The 23,510-nt window shown below is 40.5% G+C and overlaps 1 protein-coding gene across 2 annotated transcripts in view; it reads right to left on the reverse strand.

Annotated features, from left to right (window-relative positions):
• Positions 1–4,480: 4,480 nt before the first annotated feature.
• Positions 4,481–23,510, reverse strand: part of LOC120918466 (bifunctional heparan sulfate N-deacetylase/N-sulfotransferase 4-like) — a 494,123-nt gene continuing 475,093 nt past the window's right edge. The window contains exons 13-15 of one of the 2 annotated variants that reach the window (XR_005744379.1): positions 13,452–13,554; positions 8,614–9,114; positions 4,481–4,796 (exon numbers count right to left, since the gene is read on the reverse strand). Coding sequence is in view for 1 of the 2 variants with exons in the window: in XM_040330064.1 (XP_040185998.1) it covers positions 4,755–4,796; positions 9,004–9,114; positions 13,452–13,554 (256 nt within the window). In the remaining variant the exon portion in view is untranslated. The remainder of the gene's footprint in view (positions 4,797–8,613; positions 9,115–13,451; positions 13,555–23,510) is intronic. The other variant, XM_040330064.1, reaches the window with a different exon arrangement.

Consider the following 23,510-nt stretch of genomic DNA (forward strand, 5'->3'; position numbering starts at 1 on the left):
AACAACCATACAATGAATGTGCTAACTGCAAACGAACTGGAACCAAAAAAACAGATGGTAGTGTAAATAAACAATCCCAAAAAACGTCTGCTGCTAAATAAAACAACACACATGCAAATGAAGTTGATCTTCTTGGTGAATGAGCTCACAGAGCGCTTACCTTTAAGAAGGAAAAAAACATCTTTCAATGGCTGAATGACAGCTACTGCGGCTAGTGGTGGCTTCTGTATAGTTGTTTCCAGACTCTGACTGTGGTGGGCTTAAATAAAATGTAGGCTTCAAGAAGACGAATCAGAAGTGGCAAACCAACCCAGAACAAAGAAAAAGGCCCATGGTGAAATATGTCAAAGTTAAAACGAATTTAATAAAAAAATATGCGCTTACATGCATATAATAAAAACAGGCAGTGATATTTTGCATCCAAACGGACAGGGGGGACAGACTCATGTCACTTCCGGTCACGTGCGATGTGTCTGACGCGTGTCGTCATGTCACATGACTTCATCAGAGGAATCTAATTGGATACATGCTTTCCTGTGTATATATAGAGCTAAAAGTGGAAATGACTCGGTGGACATTTTGGAAAACACTAGTCGCCGATGTAGACGGCGGCCATCTTGATGGTGGGAATGTGAAACCCATAGCAATCCGTCGGCGGCCACTTTGGAGCAAATCATGTCTCCAATATAGACAGCGGCCATCTTACGGGTGGGAATAGTTTCTATAGGCTCTATGACGGCAAGTGTATTAAGAAAAAAGTATCCCCTGTGTATACGGCGGCCATGATAGTGGTGGGATATCTAAATAATAGCTACAATGATCGTGAAAATAATATAAAAATGTATAAAAAATATATAAAAAATTGGATACCAAGTACCCCACAGATTAAGGAGTATCTATGAATATACTATATAGGAATATATAATAACTATATTCCAATGATATTAAAATACTGTGGACTGGAAGAGACATGGGTCTAACTTCATGAGTCACTTATATATAATAAAACATCACATAAATGTATATGTCCAAGAGTGTCCACATATTGATAACAACATTAAGAAGTATTTTCTGGGAAACACTTTTCCAACAGGGCACTCCATTGTTGTGGAGAATCCAGTACAACACAGTAACCTACGCAACAATTCGGTATTCAAGCCGCAAGTTAGCGATAACCAGTATATCGATATTTTCAAGAAACTCGTGTTATGAGATCTAGACAACTTGAAACTCAAGAGAGTATCTGACCCTATCCACATTAAGAAGGGTGTACAGAGTTTAAAGAAACGTAAATACATTGTAATACGTCCTGCAGACAAAGGGGGGGGGGGGGGGGGTAGTTATCCAGTCCAAAGAGCAATACCATCAAGAATTGACTAAACAACTAGAAGATACAGGTACATCTACATACACCAAGCTACTAGGGAACCCGACCCTGAAACATAGGGTCGAGTTGAAACAACTCATCCATCTTGGTGTAAAGAAAGATATCTTAAATAAAAAGGAATCTGTATTCCTGATCCCAGAGGCATGTATAATTCCAGTTATCGAAACTGTTCCAAAACTACATAAACACAAAGACCACCCTCCGGGGAAACCCATTGTGAATGGGATTAACTCCCTCACGTCAAGAATGGGACAATATTTGGACTTCTTTATGCAGCCTGCGGTACAACAAACTAAGTCGCATCTAAAAGACACAAAACATGTCTTACAACTATTAGAGGAGGTCCCAGTCAAAGAAGGGAAAACATACATAGCAACAGCAGATGTATCATCCCTCTACACCATTGTCCAACACCACCAAGCGTGTAGTGCCACAAAGGGGCTATTGAGAAATTACTGTATACTACGTTGATATGTAAACAATGAAAATATCTTACTAAGTGTCTAGAGTTTTGTTTGAAGTCCAACTATTTTTGGTATAATTAAACATACTATAATCAGAGCACAGGCATTGCCATGGGGGCCAAGTTTGCTCCCTCAGTAGCCAATGCCTTTATGGCACAGTGGGAGGAGAGCGCGATCTATTCCAACACCCCGACTGCGCTCACCTTCTACAAACGATATATAGATGATGTGCTAATAGTATGGAATGGAACCAAGGACTCTCTCGAGGAATTTCTCACCCAACTTAACATCAACGATAAGAACATAAGATTGACATACAACATCAGTGACAAACAGGTGAGTTTCCTAGACTTGGAAATCACGCTGACACATCAAACATTCACTACTAAAACACACTTAAAAAATATTGACGCCAACAGCTACCTTTCACTCAATAGTTGCCATTTTAAGCCATGGTTATATAACATCCCTAAGGGACAAATTATACGCATTAAAAGAAATTGCACCAATGATACAGACTTCCTTGTTCAAGCTGACTTCATAGGGAGTAGATTTAGAGCCAAAGGCTACCCCGAGGACTTCATTCAACAACAGATTCAAACAGTTGCAGGACTGGATAGGAACTCCATGTTACAAGGTAAGAAAAAACAAACCCATCAATTTGAAGAACCAGCGTTAATACTGGATTTCAACGCCCAACATAAAGATGTAGAAAAATTAATTAATAAACACTGGCACATCCTCAAAAGTGATAAACACCTGAAAACTATTTTGCCAGACAAACCCAATATTATATACAAAAAGGCACCGACCATAAGGGACGGTGCCTTTTTTCCCTGTAAGTATTGCTATGCCTGTATCCACACTCGAAACCCACAAGTCAAAAGAACCGAATTCATATGCACAAAGACCGGCACCTGCCATCCAATTAAGAACTTCATTATCTGCCACACAAAAAGGAGTGGTATATGTCCTCCAGTGTACATGCAACCTACAATATGTGGGGAGAACCAAGAGGCCGTTGATGGTCTGCATTAAGGAATATGTTAAAAACATAATTAATGGATTCCCTAAACATAACGTGAGTAGACATTTTGCTGAGGTCCACAATAAAGACCCCAGACAGTTATCATTTTGGGGTATAGACATGTACACTAAACCATGGAGGGGTGACTATTTGGTTAGATCCATTAGTCAGAAGGAATCCTTATGGATTAATTCTTTACATAGATTAGTACCGGATGGTTTAAACGTAGAGTTTGACTTAAATTGCTTTTTGAGCAACTTCTAGTTGATCCATCCATGTATATCTATGCAACATATACACACTCTACTATCCATTTTTTTAAAACCATCCCTTGCATAGATGATTCCATCAATTGTTATCAATATGTGGACACTCTTGGACATATACATTTATGTGATGTTTTATTATTTATAAGTGACTCATGAAGTTAGACCCATGTCTCTTCCGGTCCACAGTATTTTAATATCATTGGAATATAGTTATTATATATTCCTATATAGTATATTCATAGATACTCCTTAATCTGCGGGGTACCTGGTATCCAATTTTTTATATATTTTTTATACATTTTTATATTATTTTCACGATCATTGTAGCTATTATTTAAATATCCCACCACTATCATGGCCGCCGTATACACAGGAGATACTTTTTTCTTAATACACTTGCCATCATAGAGCCTATAAAAACTATTCCCACCAGTAACATGGCTGCTGTCTATATTGGAGATATGATTTGCTCCAAAGTGGCCGCCGATGGATTTCCATGGGTTTCAACATTCCCACCATCAAGATGGTCGCGTCTACATCGGCGACTAGTGTTCTCCAAAATGTCCGCCGAGTCATTTCCGCTTTTAGCTCTATATATACATAGGAAAGCATGCATCCAATTAGATTCCTCTTATGAAGTCAGTTCTTGGAGCCTCCATTTTAATGAAGCCCACCACAGTCAGATTCTGGAAACAACTATACAGAAGCCACCACTAGCCGCAGTAGCTGTCATTCAGACATTGAAAGCTGTTTTTTTCCTTCTTAAAGGTAAGCGCTCTGTGAGCTCATTCACCAACAAGATCAACGTTTGAAATCCTTCATGTATATGGATTGAAGTACCCATAACATGGACTCTATGTGATTAGTTCACCATCCACTGCACTGTCATTTGCATGTGTGTTGTTTTATTTAGCAGCAGACGTTTTTTGGGATTGTTTATTTACACTGCCACCTGTTTTTTTTGGTTCCAGTTTGCAGTTAGCACATTCATTGTATGGTTGTTGTATTTTACACCTGCATCATTTCTTTGAGTTTTCCTTCACTCACATTACAACCTTTATTGGGAATACATTTAAAGGAACACGCATTATATATATAGTGTCATTTTTCACATCAGGTGTGCTAGAAATTGCGCTCATCAACCCTTTTTTATTTTATTTCCACACTCATAGTGATTTGTACACTTCTAGATTTGAGCAGCATTTTCACCTTATTTGCACATTAATCATTTTATTCAAGATCCTCTTTTCATTCACTTGGCCAGCGCAGAAGATCCACATACTACATACCATTACTTGTTATTAAAAAAATAAATAATGTTTTGAGACTGAAATATCAACAAAAAAATGTTTTATTGGAGAATATATGACATACCAATTTTAATAAAAAGCATAAATAAAAAGAATTTTCTCAGAGTTTTTTTTGCATTAAATTTTGTTTATATATAGTAAATACACGATAATTACAATTGCAATAAAAAATAAATATATCTCAATAAGTGAAAAAATTTACACTTTTTTCATCCCTCATTTACATAATATAAATGGTTCTCAAGAAGACTTTTTATACAGCAAACAGCTGGAGATCTTCAGTTTCTTTTTTTTTATTTAGCGTAGCCCACATGTTGAAGTCTGGATTAAATTTATACACTGAAAAAAACAAAAGAAACACATTTTATTTATAAACATATATGAAGACAGCAGGTTTTTGAGGTGTAAAACAGCCAATAGTGCACACTAAATTTTAGAAAGAAGGGCCATTATGCAGCCCAATAGCATGTAGCTATATATATTGTTAGGTGCTCATTTGGCTAAAACTTATCTATCACACAACCTATCATATACATATACATATGCTCTTCAGAAATTCCAACATAAACATTATTAGCAACAAAAACGTGGGTCCCTCACATAGGCCTAGTCACCACTAAGCATGTAAAAATATTTTAGTAGAAAAATATACTGTATTATCAGAACTACAAAATGAGATTGTTGCGTTAGCATTACCAAACAGAAGTTTAGTCTAATACCCCACTTTCTAAACACTGTTTTACCATTGCCTTGTATACATTTAGTTATCAATCATAACTTAATTTTTTCATGATCTCCTTTGCACTCATGTGACCTCAAAGGTTGATCTCCTCTGTTCCAACAACCAGGCTAAATCAAATAGAGCATTGACATAACCTATCGTTGTCCTGTGCTTTGGGCATTGGAGGAAGGGAAGCGAGTTGATACCACAAGCTGCACATTACACAGGGGAGGCTGAGCTTTACAGTCACCTGACCAAATAGAAAAACATGAAAAGAGGGTATTTACAATTTATGCTTAAATGTACTCAAGGCAATGGGAAGAGATAATTTAAAAACGTAGGTAATGAATAGCTTTAACCTCTACTTTAAACGTTTAACCTTTTCCACTGTCCATAAAGTATTATCTATAGAGATGTGTAAATAATGGAAAATCCACTCTTTTAGCACAGCAGACCCCATTATTCACTCTACCAGGTAAATAAGTAAGTAAACTGCCAAAAGGAAGCCTCAGGAATGATTTATTAACTTACTCTTCTGAGTGAAGATGCAGTTGAACAGCATCTCCCCTCCACTGAGCTAGAAAGCACTTGAAACATGGACTCCTCTCCCATGTGCAGAGTAAATTCCTAATTTTGTTGCTATACAGTTATTTTTTTCTTTTACGTGAGTCTTACTAATAGAAAACACTTGCTTCAGAAACAATATGCTGACATTTCTGTCTCCAAGCATAGCAACATCACTTACAGCAAAAGTGAGAAAACTTGATTTAAGAAATATCTGCTTCTTTCTGAAGCTTAATGTTTTTGGGACTGATTATATTTAAATTGCAGTACAAATAAGAAAAACGTGCAACTACAGAACTGTGTGTGCTTTATCTGTACTTCCCTTTGTATTTTTTATTGGACTCACAAACAGATACAGATTCCATTGAGATCAAAGAAGAGTACATTGCTCCAACCCTCCGAATGCTCCACTCATATGCTGGAATCAGGTGCTGGCTTGGGGTCCATCTGTCCTCCAAACATAGCTTAATATAATCCAAACAAAAGGCCACACACTGATGTCTACACAACAACATTTTAATCAGCCAAGCTTCAGCACGATTCACTTGCTGGCCTTAAATGTAAAAGTTTCATTATCAGCCTGACAAGTGAATCATTTTGAAAGGTTGGCCCTGAGAGCACATCCACATGCTGAAGTTTTTTGGATGACTAAAGTTTTGTCTTAGAAGACATCATTTGTGTGTGGTTTTTCCTTTGGATTATACAAAGATTCCAGTGAGAGTAATGTGTTTCACAAGTATTAAAAAATGCATAATCAAAAGGATAGGGCACGCTTATATCATATAAACTCATATTATATGGCAAATTTCAAAATCATTTATCTATTGATACTTTCCAGTTTAAAAAAAAAAAATGGTGACCTTGAGTCTCAGACCTTTACCATTCTAATAACATGCCATTATCTCAAAGAGTCCTTTTGACCACAATGGAAAATCTATTTGGCATTTATCTATTTTAGGAGAAATACAACATGCCTTGAGGACTGGAGTTGAGAAACACTGCCATAGTATAAATACTCTACATTGAAGTACCTGTCCAGACCTGCAGAGATCTGACTTAGCTCAAAAGGCTGATGCGTTGCCCAAACAATAAGGCCGCGTACACACGGTCGGTCCAAACCGATGAAAACGGCCTGAAGTCCAGTTTCACCGGTCCAAACCGACCATGTGTATGGCCCATCGGTCCGTTGTCCTTCGGTCAAAAATTTTAGAACTTGCTTTAAAATCGAACTGATGGACCGTTGCCCGATAGGTCCAAACCAATGGTTAGTACACAAAAGCATCGGTTAAAAACCTGTGCATGCTCAGAATCAAGTCGACGCATGCTTGGAAGCATTGAACTTCATTTTTTTCAGCACGTCGTGTGTTTTACGTCACCGCGTTCTGACCCGATTGGTTTTTGAACTGATGGTGTGTACGCACATCAGACCATCAGGCCACTTCAGCGGTGAACCGATGAAAACGGTCCGTCGGACCATTCTCAACGGTTTGGATTGACCGTGTGTACGCAGCCTCAGAGTAATTAGCCAAAGACAACAACTTCTGACACTGTCTCTATTCCTTTATATTTTCTTACTTACTGTAGATCATGTACCTGTTATGTTTAAAACACTATGCATAGGTTGTCTGTAGGGAAATAAGGTTTTCATCTAATTTAAAATGACTCAAAGCTGCCTATGGTAATTATGCAGAAGAGGAGGAGAAGCCACAAGGACAACCAGATTTCCATCTCAGTTCTCATAAAACAGTGTTCTCACACAGGTAGGGTTTTATTACTTTAAAACTGCAACAAGATGTCATAAATGGAACAATTTAGGTAAACAAATTGGTTCTGGGAGTGAAGCAGACTATATTTCTAAATCTAGAAACAAATCTAGCTTTTAAAGCTTAAAATAATATTATATTTTTTGCACAGACTGCCATTTAGAAAGACTTCAGAATTGACAAAAATGTCAGTCATAAATCCAGTTTTGGCTGATCAAATACAAACCCATAATAGAGATGAGTGGTATTATTATACTTGCTAGAGAATCCCATTCTTATGCTTTAAAGTTGTATAGAGTATAATCTCCAAATTCCTGACCTACTTAAATATGGTTGCATAATAAGTACAGTACTAACAGCACAAGAAAAACTAAAACAGAACAATGTTACATAAACTTTTCTTATACTCAATAGTGTCAATGCACAAATGAATACACTGTATTTGAATTGTTTCATTTAACTCACATTTTATAATCAATTTATATATCTGGAAAACTGCAAAACTACATTCAAAAGAATTATAGAACTGCTCAAACTCCTGTGCATTAGTCAGCTCAGCACTAAAGACTTTGGAAGTAAAAACTGATAATTGAGTTCTTAACGTTTAGCCATTGTGACTCAGTAAGTATAATTGAACTGAAAGCTTTTGTACAGTGATGACCTTTCAAGGATTACTATAAAGCTCTGGTGACATTATGGCAAAGACTGCAGTCAGATTTGCCGTCAAAAATACAATCAAATAGACTTTTAGGCACTAGATGTGTACTATGAGAAAAAAAAAATCATCATTGACCAAAAAGGAAAAAAATACATGATTTATACAGCGCTTCTAAGAGCTGCTGGAAGCTATTATTGAACTAAATTCTTTTGAACATCACAGCTGGAGTTGCTACACATAGTGAACCCTATTGCTTTTGCAAAAGCATTATAAATGTGTATAGCAAAATCACAATATCAAGAATGTGATTGGTGAAGGAAACATAATCTGGCAGGCATTGTAAATGCTTGAAGTAAATCTTAAAGTACTGCATAAATGGTAAAGAATTCAAAAATGGTATTTTCTTATGAAGATGTATACCAATTTATTCAACCTCATTGTAAAACTAACCTTCAAATCCACTGCATCTACTTCTGCTTTGGTTCTCTCAGACAGTAGTGCATGTTGTATTAAATGAAGGATTCCAATCATAAAACAGTTACTGGAAGTCTCTTGTTATCAAGGAAATGGATGCAGTGTGAGTCCAATGTTAAATGTAGGATATTACCTTCAATTACAGCAAATCTCAGCTCAGGTACTGAGATTGATCTGACAGTAATAGTGCTCATAAGTGGCACCCTGTGCATAAATAAGTATTCTTGGGTTTTGTGAATTGTTCTGAGAACTGTGACTAATATTTGTAAGTGTGAGGAAAGAGAATTGTTTCTATTTTTTTTTTCTTAGCGGAGAAACCACAAGGCTGAAATTGTGCATTAGTCGATGTCTTCAATGCTATCTCACTTTCTGGAGCTCCTGTCTCAGCCAGGATGGCAATGGTAGTCCCAGTCTATGTAGAAGTTTGGACAGTTCAATGTTGTGGTCCTGGTAATAGCTTGAGAGAAAAATTCTTGACTAAAAAATAAAAAAAAATGTGGTTGTAACAACTCATTGGCAATACAGATTAAATTACAGTAATTCTTGTAATCATTGAACAATTGAAAAATGCCTCATTCGTTAGAAATCTGCCCAGACAAGAGTGTGCATGGTCAAAAAGCAACTCTTATTAAGGACAACATTAAATTGTATGTCAAACCAATAACTTTTTTTCTAGTTTTGGATAGTGCTGAAAAGGATTAAAACTCATGTTGGGTTTTTACTGCTATCCAGGGTTATTTTAAAGGGATTTACCCTTACTTTCTCTGCTGCTGGCAGTTGTCTAACTAGACATGAAGCTTAGCTTTTTCTACTAAAGAAAAAACATATATTTATGTCTCTGTTGCTGTTGGAAAGTTTATTTTACTTCCCATCAAGTAAAATATTGTCAGAAGGCTAGAAAGTGTGGGTGAAGCTTTGTAATGGAGCCCCAGATAGCATAAACATTAGGACAGGGGGTTTCATTCTTTGACACTCTAAGCAAAACTATTTGATTGGATATACACCATTACATACATTATTCAGGAAATGCCTAAACATCAAACACTAATGTTTGTGTGATAGCAGCATAGTTAGCAAACTGAAAATCAATATACACATGTCCACAGTAAGAGCTAACGTTAAATGGGAAAACAATAATTTCCTGGACAAATTTTGTAGATGTAGATGACTGAGGATGACTGAGGTAAGGAACCAGCTGACAGGAGAGAAGAGCAATGTCTGTCGGGGCGGTGTAAATTTCGGTATTGGATGAATGAAAATGCAAATTCTTTTGCAGGTAAAACAACTTCCATGTATATATTTTTTTGGTGTGTTTACTTGTTTTCTTGGAGTCCTGCTTTACATATATACTGTATATATATAGATATACACACTGCTCAAAAAAATGTAGGGAATACTTTTTAATCAGAGTATAGCATCAAGTCAATTAAACTCATGGGATATTGATCTGGGGTCAGTTAAGTAGCAGTGGGGGTGTTCAGCTGCTTTGGTGTTAATGAAATTAACAACAGGTTAACTAGATGGGCAAAAATGAGACAACCTCTAAAACAGGAATGGTTTTACAGGTGGAGGCCACTGACATTTGTTTTTCCCTACTCTTCTTTTATGACTGTTTTCCACTGGTTTTGTATTTGGCTAGGGTCAGTGTCACTACTGGTAGCATGTCTCAAGAGCATAGAGGAGATTCCAGAAGACAGGCAGTTATTCTAGGAGAGCTGGACAGGTCAGTAGAAGGTACTTAACCCATCTGCTCTTTTGTGCAAGGAGAAACAGGATGAGCACTGCCAGAGCCCTACAAAATGACCTCCAGCAGGCCACTGGCGTGAATGTCTCTGACCAAACAATCAGAAATAGACTTTATGAGGGTGGCTTGAGGGCCCGACGTCTTCCAGACGTCTTCCAGTGGGTCCATTCAGCATGACTGGTTTGGTTCTGGGTCATTGATGGTCTAGGGAGGCATATTCATGCACCCTGACTGCGGTTAGGTATGGGGGTGAAATCATTGAACCCATTGTCAGACCCTACACTGTTGCAGTGGGTCATGGGTTCCTTCTGGTGCAGGACAATGCCTGGCCTCATGTGGCAAGAATATGTATCCAGTTTCTGAAGGATGAAGGAATTGATATTATTGAATGGCCCTGATGCTTGCCTGACCTAAATCCAGTAGAACACCCCTTGGACATTTTATTTTGGTCTATACGTTGCTGCCAGGTTACACCTCTGTCTGTTCAGGAGATCAGTGATGTCCTAATCCAGGTCTGGCAGGAAATACCCTGTTGTCCAGCATGCATACAAGCACGTGAGTGCCATTTTGAGTTGCTGCACAAAATAGACTAGCCTGCTGCATCATTTTCCACTTTGATTTTCAGGGTGTCTTTGAATTCAGCTTCTGTAGGTTGATAATTTTCATTTCCATCAAACGATGGGGCATCCTTTTGTTCCTAACACATTACCCTGCCCATATCAGTATAGGTATTCAGCATGATATTTTCCCCATTGAGATCTGATGTGTTTTCAAAGTGTTCCTTTAATTTTTTTGAGCAGTATATATATATATATATATATATATATATATATATATATATATATATATATATATATATTATTTTTTGTACTCAGCACTCTGCAAACCTGGGTGCCAGGTTCCTCATTAGTGTTAATAGCCTCTGACTCACTGAATGGGATCTGCTAATCTTAGGGAGAAGCAGCTCAGTAAGAACATCAAGTACTATTTGGAGAGGAGGAAATCCACACCAGGGGGCCTGCATGCAGACTTGTCAATCTCTGTGTATTTAAATGTAGTAATGGGAAATGTGGTATGATGATGCATGGATAGATTTTTTTCAGCAATTTTAAACTAAATTCTATCAGCCCAAACAGGTCTCATTTTTAGACTCTTCAATTACTGCATGGCTATTAAAACTTTATTACATTTTTATTTGTTTACAGGCAGTATTTCTAAAATAAAGCCTTTAGCAATCTTTTTCTAAAGGCTTTTTATGTTGACAATTTTTTTATTTGCTTCTAAACAGTGAATTCTTTACATTTTATTTTGCTTGTCATGAATGAGTAAGAGGTCTTATGGAGTCCTTTACTGGTTTGTTCAGTTAAGTTACAGATACCCCTCTCCCCAACATCCCCCTCCACCACCACCAGGGCCATACCTTCTCCTTGATACTGCAGGTACATTACAACTCACTTTCCCTACAGAACACCATTGCATTTCTGGTGGTTATAATGGCTGGTATCGTTAAGCACTCACTGAACCTCTTGGCAAACAGGATCACTTGAACATTAGAGGCAAATTGCTGAGTGGGTTTAGATTATTTGTAATCACAGTTACAAGAGAATAGTAGAAAGCCAGTAGCTACATGATGCTTATGAAACGAGAAACGTGTGAACAACGCAGCACATCATGATATTATAATTTTTTCTTTAATTTTGCCTGAAGATTCATCCATGCTTTATTGTACTGTATAGAATATGCATGAATCTCTAAAGATGTCAGTGCATATTGCATAGCTTTTGTTAATCTGCATAACTGATCTCCATATATTAAATCAAATCATGTCAAATCTTTTGGCAAGGTTTAAAATAGCTGGACAACTATTAACTGCAATAAATACTTGAAGATGGGCAACCAGGAAAATTGTATCATATCTACTACACTTGATAAATAAATTTCTATGACTTTGTTAGAAGCAAATCATACATTGCATCCAGTTGTGAAAGGATATCATCACATTTGTATTGATGGGAGCATTAAACCATCAAATATCTTTCTCTATGCAATGCTAGTTCTAAAGCCAAAACTATGGCCCGGATTCACAGACAACTTACGCCGACGTATCTGTTGATATGCGGCGTAAGTTCAAGGATGCGCCGTCGTATCTATGCGCTGTATTCAGGAAACAAGATACGCCTGAATTTTGCCAAGATACGACCGACGTAAGTCTCCTACGCTGTCGTATCTTTGGTGTATATTTACGCTGGCCACTAGGGGCGCTTCCGTTGATTTACGCGTTGAATATGTAAATGAGCTTGATACGCAGATTCATGAACGTACTTGCGCCCGTCGCAGTAGGCTACGCCGTTTACGTAAGGCGTACGTCCGGCGTAAGTTTACCCCTCATAAAGCAGGCGTAAGTCATGTTAAGGTATGGGCGCGGGAACAGCGTCGTATTTGACGTTGTTTATGTAAGTCGTACGTGAATGGGGCTGGGTGTAGGTTACGTTCACGTTGTATGAATGGAGGCGGCGTATCTAAGGGAGTAAATTCGACGTGATTCTGAGCATGCGTGCGCATGCGCCGTTCGTTCGTGCATGCATTTACATGGGGTCACGCTTCATTATAATACAACACGCCCAATGCCTTGCTACTTTGAATTAGGCGGGCTTACGCCGGCCCATTTACGTTACGCCGGCGTAAATATGGGAGCAAGTGCTTTGTGAATACTCTCAATGCTACGTCGGCGTAGCGCATATGAGATGCGCTACGCCTATCTAAAGATGCGCGATCTCTCTGAATCTGGCCCAATACTTTTAACTGTCTGCATGGCAGAAAGTGAAGTAAATCCCTCCAATGAGACACAGATATTAAACAAAAAAAAAAACCTGACAGAGATTTTAACCATTCCCTAATTTATCCAAAATGCAACAAATGATTTTGCTTTAGAGATTTAAAAATCACACACAGGGAAATTATATCTTTAAAATCAGAAAACTGATTAAAAAGATTGATCATTTATATAAATACAGTTACATTATATGACTACATAATTAAAAATATATATATATATACACAGAACTGTTACCTCTATATCCATTGTTGGATATTTGCGACCCTTATTTTTTCCAAGACATTTTGTTTTACCACCTTCCAATAACTGACACCAGAAGCCTTTTTCTGGACTAAACCTAGGGGAGAATATTGTTAAAAATGTCAATGATTTTTTAATGCCATTTTTTAGGTTACTAACAGTTGACTATTAAAGTCATGGTTGGATTTGTCACAAGACATCAAAATAATTTACACTAAACATTTGGGATAGTGGGCTAAGACATTTAATTTAATTATATTTTCATAGCCAATTGAATAGAGGGCACAGCTAGGTAAATGCATAAATACAGTTTAAAACAGAGCCATCAATTCGAATTGCCTACAAATGCTTAAAATTATGCTTTCACTATACTTTCCACACATCTGATTGACTACTGTTAGGCTCCTTTCACACTGACATGTTTTTCAGGTGGTTAAAGTGGAGTTCCACCCATTTTTTTATGTTTGTCTGTGCTGCATGCCCTAATCTCATAGTGTTCAGAATGGACAATTTTTATTTATTTTGTTGCTTGTAAATACCTTTATTTTGTAGTCCTTCATTACTTCCTCCTCCTTATTAGCCTAGGCTATTAAGTCACAAGGCTATTCGCAAGGGTTTCTGGGATAGGCATCATGTATCCCAGTAGTCCTTGCAAATAGCCTATTTGCATAGAGAAGGGGCGGCAACTTCCTCTGATACTCCCGTTGCTATGGAAACCTGACTGAAACCTATTACATCGCTTGTGCAGCACTGAGCATGTGCGAGATCTGCAAGGCTGAAATCCAGGAAGTCATACAGTCTGGCTTCATGATGGCCACGGTCTAGATAATTTCTAGATTATAAAATAACTAAATGCTCGAACAACCTAACAAAACGAACCTTAGTTTACAGACTAACTTTACTAGACTACATTAAGCTTGTGTATTACAGGGGTATTTATATTTAAAAAGTGAAATTGTGGGTGGAACTCCCCTTTAAGCGCTAAAAATAGCGCTGCTATACCGCATAAAAAAATCATGCCCTGCAGTCTTTGGGCTTTCACACTGAAGCGGTGTGCTAGCAGGACAGCTCCAAAAGTCCTGCTAGCCGCATCTTTGGAGCGGAATAGGAGCGGGATGTTTACCTCTCCTATACTGCTCCTTCCCATTGAAATCAATGGGAAACTGCGGTATTAACCCTTTTTTGGCCACTAGCGGCGGTTAAAACTGCACCGCTAGCGGCCGAATATCATGGTAAATACGACGTTATAGCGGCGCTTAAAATGGCGCCTCTATACCGCCACCGCACCTCCCGTGCCCAGTGTGAAAGGGGCCTTAAGGAAGCATTTTAAGTGACTTTTTTTAAAATAAATAAGCTAGTTAGTGGTGCAGTATGGGTTGGTAAATGCTAATGAAAAGAGACCTAATATTAGGGTTGCAAAATGTTTGGTTGTTTAAGAAGTCATGGGCAGATGTGGGAACTGGAACCTCATTTCACTAGGCACAGCTTCCTGCAGAGTAAGGCTGCATTCACACCTAGGCATACAAAATCGCGGCGTTTTGTCCCGCGAATTGCGGCGACAAATTGCAGCGTTTTGTAATGCGATTTGCGGCGACAAAACACCGCGATTGTGAATGCAGCCTCACCCCCTCTATGGAGATGGTTCACATTTCCTATGCCGAACGCCAAAAGCCGCCTGAAAAAAAGGTCCGGGACTTTTTTTCAGGCGGCAGGCGTACGGCGTTCGGCGTTCGGCGTGGAGATGTGAACCATCTCCATAGAGGGCAATGTGTTTTCATCCCTCCAGCGTCTCGGGGCTGCTGCGGTGTCACACTACAGGCGACAAAACGCCTAGGTGTGAATGGGGGCTAAAACAATATACCGTATGCTGCAGATTGCTGGTTTATGACCAGGCATGTGCAAATAATAACCTGGTAGCATGCACTAGACTTTGTTTAATGTGTCTTCTGTTTCGCTGACAGTAATGCCGCGTACACACGATCGGTCAAACTGATGAGAACGGTTGGATGGACCGTTTTCATCGGACCAGACCGATCGTGTGTAGGCCCCATCTGTTATTTATCCATAGGTTAAAAAAAAACAATCTTGTTTTAAATTTAACTGATGGATACCTAACCGATAGAAAAAAAAACGATCGTTTGTAGTCACGTCCATCGGTTAAAAATCCACGCAATCAAGTCAACGCATGCTTGGAAGCATTGAACTTTATTTTTTTCAGCACGTCGTTGTGTTTTACGTCACCGCGTTCTGACATGATCGTTTTTTTAACCGATGGTGTGTAGGCACGACTGACCATCAGTCAGCTACATCGGTTAACCGATGAAAACGGTCCATCAGACCGTTCTCATCGGTTTGACCGATCGTGTATACGCGGCATAACTGTTATAGAGAGTACATCTACCCATCTCACTGCTCAATAATCTTTCAGGGTGATAAAGGTGTCTTACAATATGTTTCATAGTGTGCTTTGTTATGTTTTGCCAGTAAAGTAATAGGATTTATTTCATATTCCCAATTCACTATACAGTATGTGGAAATAATACATTTATATGATATAAAACATGGTATTTCATTAAACTAAAAAAAAAAATGAACTATCAAAGACAGCTATCTATTTCTTGTTTTAATATTAACATGAAAATGTGCAGTCTGATGTTAGATTTTTAAACCTTACGTTCCAACAAAGACAGAAATCTGTATTTAATGATGGAAAACACCCATAAAAATACAATTGTCTGTTTTGTAATATTCTTACCCTAAGCAGTTCTCATTAAGGGTCTGTCAAGAATATGCTTTCAGTTTTATTACAATAGATCTATTTAGATAATTAAAACAAATTGAACAATAGATGGAAAAGTACTGATACATTATTTTGAAATATTCCACCAAGCATTGTTGAACCAACAGCTTTACAAAACTTTACAAAAACTGGATTTTAAATTATTAACAGACACCAACAAGTCTATTTGCACAGAGCTGATCAATTAACATGCATATAATAACTGACAAGATTATACATTCCCTTTTAAAGTCTGTACTGTATATACGTCCAAACATTCTTAATGCTGATTTATTTCTGCTGCCTGTGTCCTCTTGGGGAAATTTCCCTTAATTTTCTGCCCTGGAAACACACCAGGAAGAGAGAGGAAATCTCACCAAAGTGGAAGGAATTATTTTCTTAGACAGTTGCCATTGGAACAGGTGTGCCTATTAGAAGAGGTGCCCTCACATCCTGCTCTGGGGACAAATGGAAATCTTAGAATTTCACATAATTTTCTGCCTCATTAAGAAAGATTACCAGGACAAATCGAGGGAGTGAATCTCCCCAGTGGGGGCACGGACAGCAATAAAAATCCTTACATTGGATGGGACATGGACAGAAATAAACACGCATGTTCTAACCATTGTCTACTCTATCCTTAAAGCATTATTAAGTGTTTTTTTCTAAAATAACAAACATGTAATATAATACTTACCAGCTCTGTGCAGCAGTTTTGCACAGAGCGGCCAGGATCCTCCTCGTCTTGGGTCCCACGGCAGAGCTCCTGGCTCCGCCCTCCTGCCGGGTGCCCCCACAGCAAGCAGCTTGCTTAGAGGGCACCCAAACAGGCACGCTTCTGAACTGCGTCTCTCTGTGTCCATTCAGGCCCACGCCCTCAGTCTCCTGATTGGCACAATTGCTGCTTCCAAAAGCAATTCAGGAGTGCAAGTCTCTGACGAGCCAAGGCTCTTGTGAATATTGCTGGACTGAGAGGGGACTCAGGTAAGTATTATGGGGCTGGGGGCTGCTGTTGCACACAGAAGTTTTTTTTTTTAGCTTCTTGCATAGAATGCATGAAGGTAAAAACCCTTGTGCCTTTACAACCACTTTTTCTAAAAAAATCCCTGTGTTAGCTTGATCTTTTTTAAAGCATGCAACTTTGGTACCATGCTGCTCTTGGTACCATAACATCAATGGAACTGAGCATGTTCTGATAGTATCATAAACCACTTGGTAACATGGCAGCTGTGGAAGCTTATATGGGCCCGTAGGCAACATGTAATCTCTGTTAATATGACAATACTAACGTTACACGTTTAGTAGAATAGTAAGATGTATCTCAAGTAACCACATTTGGGAGCATGACCCCACCAGTAATGTCTCCTTGTGGAACGGAACTTCTGGTGGCATTGCACTTCTTGTAATCTGTCCTTCTAGTAGCATGGTATGGTAATGTGATCCCTCACTAACCACATCTAGTAGTAGTCAGATTTTGAACTGGACTTGCTTTGTAATGTTGAGGATGTTTTGCAGCTTTTGCAAGCAGTTTCTTTAGTTATGAATGGCTAACTAACCACATCATAGACACAAAAGATTCACTGGCGCTCTATGGGAAAAAACTAGTGTCCCAGATTAACAACATAAAAGCCTTAGTGTGCAAAGTAAAGTGGACAGTCCAGTGCTGCGGAATTAATGGTACCCGGAAGTACCAATCATACACATAAACACCAAAAAAATCATGGAAGTCCACACAGTTAAAGGGCTTTTTTTGTATCTTACTGGGGGCCAAGATATTTTTTATTGTTCGGGCCTTGCGAAAGGTGACTTGCGGGATGGTCGGAAGTACTGGGGCCAGTCTCTGGTCCAAGTGGAGGATCTTAAAGTGCTTTTTGATAATATTGGCCACTGACTTGTAACTATCGTTATACGTAGAGACAACTGGGAAATCCGGCGCCCATCTGCCTGCTGTGACACGGAGCGGCTATACGGATCCCGCACCGCCAGGTTCCGGCTGGTAAGGAGACATCCATCCCCTTATCAGTGCCCCGTTTTACACCTTACTCCCAAGACATGGGTGGTCTACCTGCGGATGGCATGCTAGATTAAAACCGTGAGCTATGACCCATTGAGACTGTATGAGTTTGCCGGTGAAATGTCATATCTGGTATATGTTACCTGGTCAAGTGTGTTATCTTATCAAATCCAGACTGTCCACTGTTAACACTGAAGTTGTCTTCAATTAAAAGGATTGTTTTTTCCCAATATATTTTCTACACTAATTATTTTTCTTCATCCTCATTATTTGAGATAATTTAACTGCGTGGACTTCCATGAGCGCAGATTTTTTTGGTGTTTATAACTAACCACATCAGTAACTTTCTGTCTTGGGTCATATCTTGGTAACATGGCATCTCTTATAAGTTTTTCAACCCAACAAAATTGGTCCCATGGTAGCATCTCTCATTTTTTTTCTGAAAACAAGTGAACCAAGCTCATGCGTTCATACCTGACTCATTGGGGCTGATCTGCTGAACTTGGTTTGTTATTTTCTGTTCATTTTCATATTACTGTTTTTATAATCATAAATGTAAAAAAGTGTTGCTACCCCCCCCCAATAGTACTTGTGTACTTGTCTACCCCACCAGGCACATGCAAACATGTGGGTCCACAGCTTATTTACAACAGAGGGATGCCCAATTAAAAAGGTTTCCTTTCATATAACACAACTTAGGCCTACATAACACAATAATTTAAACATTTATCACCACTGACCTAATCTGTAGCATACGTAAGATGGCCAAATTACAATCTATAAAATAGCACACTGCAATATACCGTTACATTTTTGATGTTAGATTTTGCTCATTTAAAATTATTTTGCTTTTGGTAGTGTAGTTGGTACCGCTCAACATGCACCAGCCCACCAGTGGCCGCCAGGACTGACACAAACACTGGGTGCCTTTTGCCAAGCATGGCTCAAGGGTTAAGTTCATAAATTTGCTTTTCCAATGTTCTTATTTCTATGTTATTCCCCCCTTCTTTTTTTTTAAACAAAGTTTTATTGTGATCAAATTAACAGTTGTACAATCATACTATAATTTGTACATAAATTTTAGCATGGAAAATGCAACATTTAGTATAGCTGAATTCAGTAGAGGAGTTTTTTTTTTTCTTCTTTTCTTTTTTTTTTCCATTTCCCCCCTCCCCTCCCAACCAACTTTATTGTAACAAAAAGTGCATACATGTCATTACATATAGCTAAAGTGTCAATGATAACACAGGGGTGTACAGTAATCAGAATACCGATAGTTCAAAACAGTCATGACCATCAAACAGATAATTTTTAATTAACAGAAGAAAAAGAGAGAGCAGTAACAGGTCCCCCAGACCCACAACAGTGCATCTAGCCAGGTGTAGGCCACCCATCTGGCAACACAGACCTGTGGCGCCTTACATACAAGTTTCAGAGTCCTGTAGCCAACGGTCCCAAATTTTGTCATATTTGCTCGAGCATTCCCTGTTAATGTACCAAATTTTTTTGTATGGAAGATTATTATTGACCTCCACCTTCCACTCCACAAGCCTAGGGGGCACCGGTCGCATCCAATTCTGGGCAATAACCTTCCGCACTGAGAACAAGGTCTCGTGCAGGAACGTCTTCATATATTTGTCTATACTATCCGGGAACACCCCAAGTAGACACCGTTTTGGGTCCAGCGTGAAATGTTACAGCTTGTGCCCACAGGCCCTGCACTTAGGGACATGACCATATTAAGTGAAAGAACGTACCCACCTCCCTCCCACACATCTGACAGAGTGTAGATTGGGTGTTTCTATATCTGGCAACCCGAAGGGGGGTGAGATATGCCTGATGGATAATATAGATTTGAGTCAATCTGTCGGAGAGCTTGGGTGAGACAGCCTTGCAGGTATCTAGAGCCTCTTCCCATTCTTTATCCTCCAGGAGACCCAACACTCTCTCCCAGCGAGGTTTGAGCTTATACGCCAATTTTGTTTAAATGGGGGCAATGAGCATACTGTAGAAGGCCGATGTTAATTTGCGGGGGTCAGTACTTTTGATTATAGCTATAAGAGGATTCCGGGCTCAGTTTCCGGGATGGACCCCGGAAACTGAGCCCGGACCGCGTGTCTCACCTGCAAGAATTGAAAGAGCATGTATCTTGGGAGTGAAAATTCTTCACTAAGCATGGTGAAAGGTTTGAGGGTTCTGTCGGTGAACAGTTGGTGCATGTAAAGAATACCATAATTAGACCATCGGTCTGGATCAGGTAGTTGCAGAAATTCAGACAAAGTTTTATTGTGCCATAAAGGAGTGTAAGCATTGTAGATTGGTATCCCTAGCTTGGCAGCAGCTAAGTCCATATGCATCTGTAATGGTACAGCAGGGTCCATCTGTCGTCTCCTAGTTCCGCACCACCAGGGCCGGACTGGGAATAAAATCCAGCCCTGGAAAAAATTTCATACCAGCCCCATAGCATTATTATACCAGCCCAACAGCAAACGTCATTATTTTCTTGTTCATGAAAGGGAAAACCATACATTTTAAAGCACATTTGAAGAATGTATTATATATATATATATATATATATATATATGGAAGACAGATATGAAAGTAGTAGGTATATGTAGGTATAGTGGAAAACTGGGAAGCCTATACTACATGCTGTGTACCCCTGGCGGGGAGTTGGATCTGGTGAGTGGGGACCACTGGTCCTTTTCTCACCCTTTATGGTATAAAGCGGGCATCACTAAATGGCGGCCCGCGGGCCACATGCGGCCCGCGGCACTCTGCCATTCGGACCGCTTCGGTACTGCGATGTAGGAGCCCTTTCTTCCTCCTGCCATCGCTCTGTAGTCCTCACAGAGCCGACAGCGGGAGGCGGAACAATTCTGGGCGGAGCTGCCCGAGGTTATCAAACAGGCGATTGGCTGCTAGGACTGTCCTTCATCCTAGCAGCCAATCACCTGTTTGTTACCTCGGCCCTCCATCCAGAACTGTCCCGCCTCCCTTCCTGCAACTCCTCTCCTGTCCCTATCCAGACATGCTGTGCCTCCCTCCGATCTGTCTGTGTAAGATAGGACAGTGAGGGGGTGAAGTAAAGAGCTAACATCTGAATGTGGGGGGAGGATTCCAAGCCTCAGGATTGCAGTGATGTGGGGAAAGGGGCTAAGGACATCAAAGAGGGGGAGCTAAGCACTGAAGTGTGGGGGGGGGACTGAGGACTGGAGTGTGGGGGGGGGACTGAGGACTGGAGTGTGGGGGGGGACTGAGGACTGGAGTGTGGGGGGACTGAGGACTGGAGTGTGGGGGGACGGAGGACTGGAGTGTGGGGGGGACTGAGGACTGGAGTGTGGGGGGGACTGAGGACTGGAGTGTGGGGGGGGGACTGAGGACTGGAGTGTGGGGGGACTGGGGAGTGTGGGGGGAGCTGAGGACTGTAATGTGGGGGGAGCTGAGGACTGTAATGTGGGGGGAGCTGAGGACTGTAATGTGGGGGGAGCCGAGGACTGTAAGGTGGGGGGGCTTGAAGAAGTTAAATTGGGGTGACCAAGGACAGTGATGTGGGGGGAGCTGAGGACAGTGATGTGGGGGGAGCTGAGGACTGTAATGTGGGGGGAGCTGAGGAAGAAGGAAAATCACCGCTCAAGGTGGGTCTGCTATAGGGTCATACACAGGTGTAGGATTCCAAGGGTGCTGGCAGTGCACTAGGCAAGCATGGGCGTAAAATGAAGGATGGATGGCCGCACTCCAAACCAAACAGGTTGTCTTTATTTAAACGAACAGCAAAACATACCAGATCACAGCAACAGAAACAGGAGGATAACCGACGTTTCGCACTGACTTAGTGCTTATTCATGGCTCCATGAATAAGCACTAAGTCAGTGCGAAACGTCGGTTATCCTCCTGTTTCTGTTGCTGTGATCTGGTATGTTTTGCTGTTCGTTTAAATAAAGACAACCTGTTTGGTCTGGAGTGCGGCCATCCATCCTTCATTTTACGCCCATGGGGGGAGCTGAGGACTGTAATGTGGGGGGAGCTGAGTACTGTAATGTGGGGGGAGCTGAGGACTGTAATGTGGGGGGAGCTGAGGACTGTAATGTGGGGGGAGCCGAGGACTGTAAGGTGGGGGGCTTGAAGAAGTTAAATTGGGGTGACCAAGAAGGACAGTGATGTGGGGGGAGCTGAGGACAGTAATGTGGGGGGAGCTGAGGACTATAATGTGGGCGAAGCTAAGGACTGTAATGTGGGGGGAGCCGAGGACTGTAAGGTGGGGGGAGCCGAGGACTGTAATGTGGGGGGAGCCTGAAGAAGTTAAATTGGGGTGACCAAGAACTGTCATGTGAGGGGGGCTAAGGATTTTAAAGTGGAGGTTGGGAATGTAATGTAGGGGGTAGGCTGAGGACTGTGATGTGAGGGACTGAGGACAGTGATGTGGAGGGGTTGAGGACTGTAATGTGTGGGGGGGACTGAGGACTGTAATGTGGGGTTATGATATAAATAGGGGCAGAGGACAGTACTGGTAATGGGGGTTGATGTTAAGGGAGTGTGAGAACATTACTGTGGAAAGAGTGGAGGGGGTGATGTAAAGGGGGAGCTGAGGACACTCTTTAAGAGGGGATCTTGGTGTGAAGGGGGTTAAGGACTGTGATGTGCACTGGGGACTAAGGACGCTGATATAATAATGGGTTAAGATCTGTGCATGTGCATTAGGTGCACACGTTGTGGGTGGATTAGCCTATTTTAATGGGCTGCACTACCCACAAGAAACAGAGACAAAGAAGTCCTTGACCTTTTTAAAAAAATAAAAAATTGCACCGCACCAAGCTGCATTGTGCTGCAGCAACAGAGGTCCGACATGATATTCAGACCTCTGCTAGAAGAAAATGTTACTGACCGGACCTCAGCGAATTGTAATTCAATACCCCTGGTATAAAGGGATAAGGCACAGGCAGCGCCATCACTCCAATCCTCACACATTTTCTATCACATTCACCTACCCCTTTAAGGCCTCATTCACACGGACGGACCGTTTGGGTCCGCATGTCAGTTTTGACGGCGGACCTGAACGGCCGCTCCATGCATCTCTATGGAGCGTTGGATGTCAGTGGAGACATGTCCGCTGACATCCGACCCTATCCGATCCGCTAAAATCAGACGTATGGGGGCACGTCCCCATCCATCCATGCGGATCGGATCGGGTAAGATCTGATGAAAACGGACATGCTGTCCGTTTTCATCAGATCGCTCCATAGGGACACAGCGGTGCCCG

The sequence above is a fragment of the Rana temporaria genome, chromosome 1 (genome assembly GCF_905171775.1).
Source record: "Rana temporaria chromosome 1, aRanTem1.1, whole genome shotgun sequence".
Classification (NCBI taxonomy): Eukaryota; Metazoa; Chordata; class Amphibia; order Anura; family Ranidae; genus Rana; species Rana temporaria.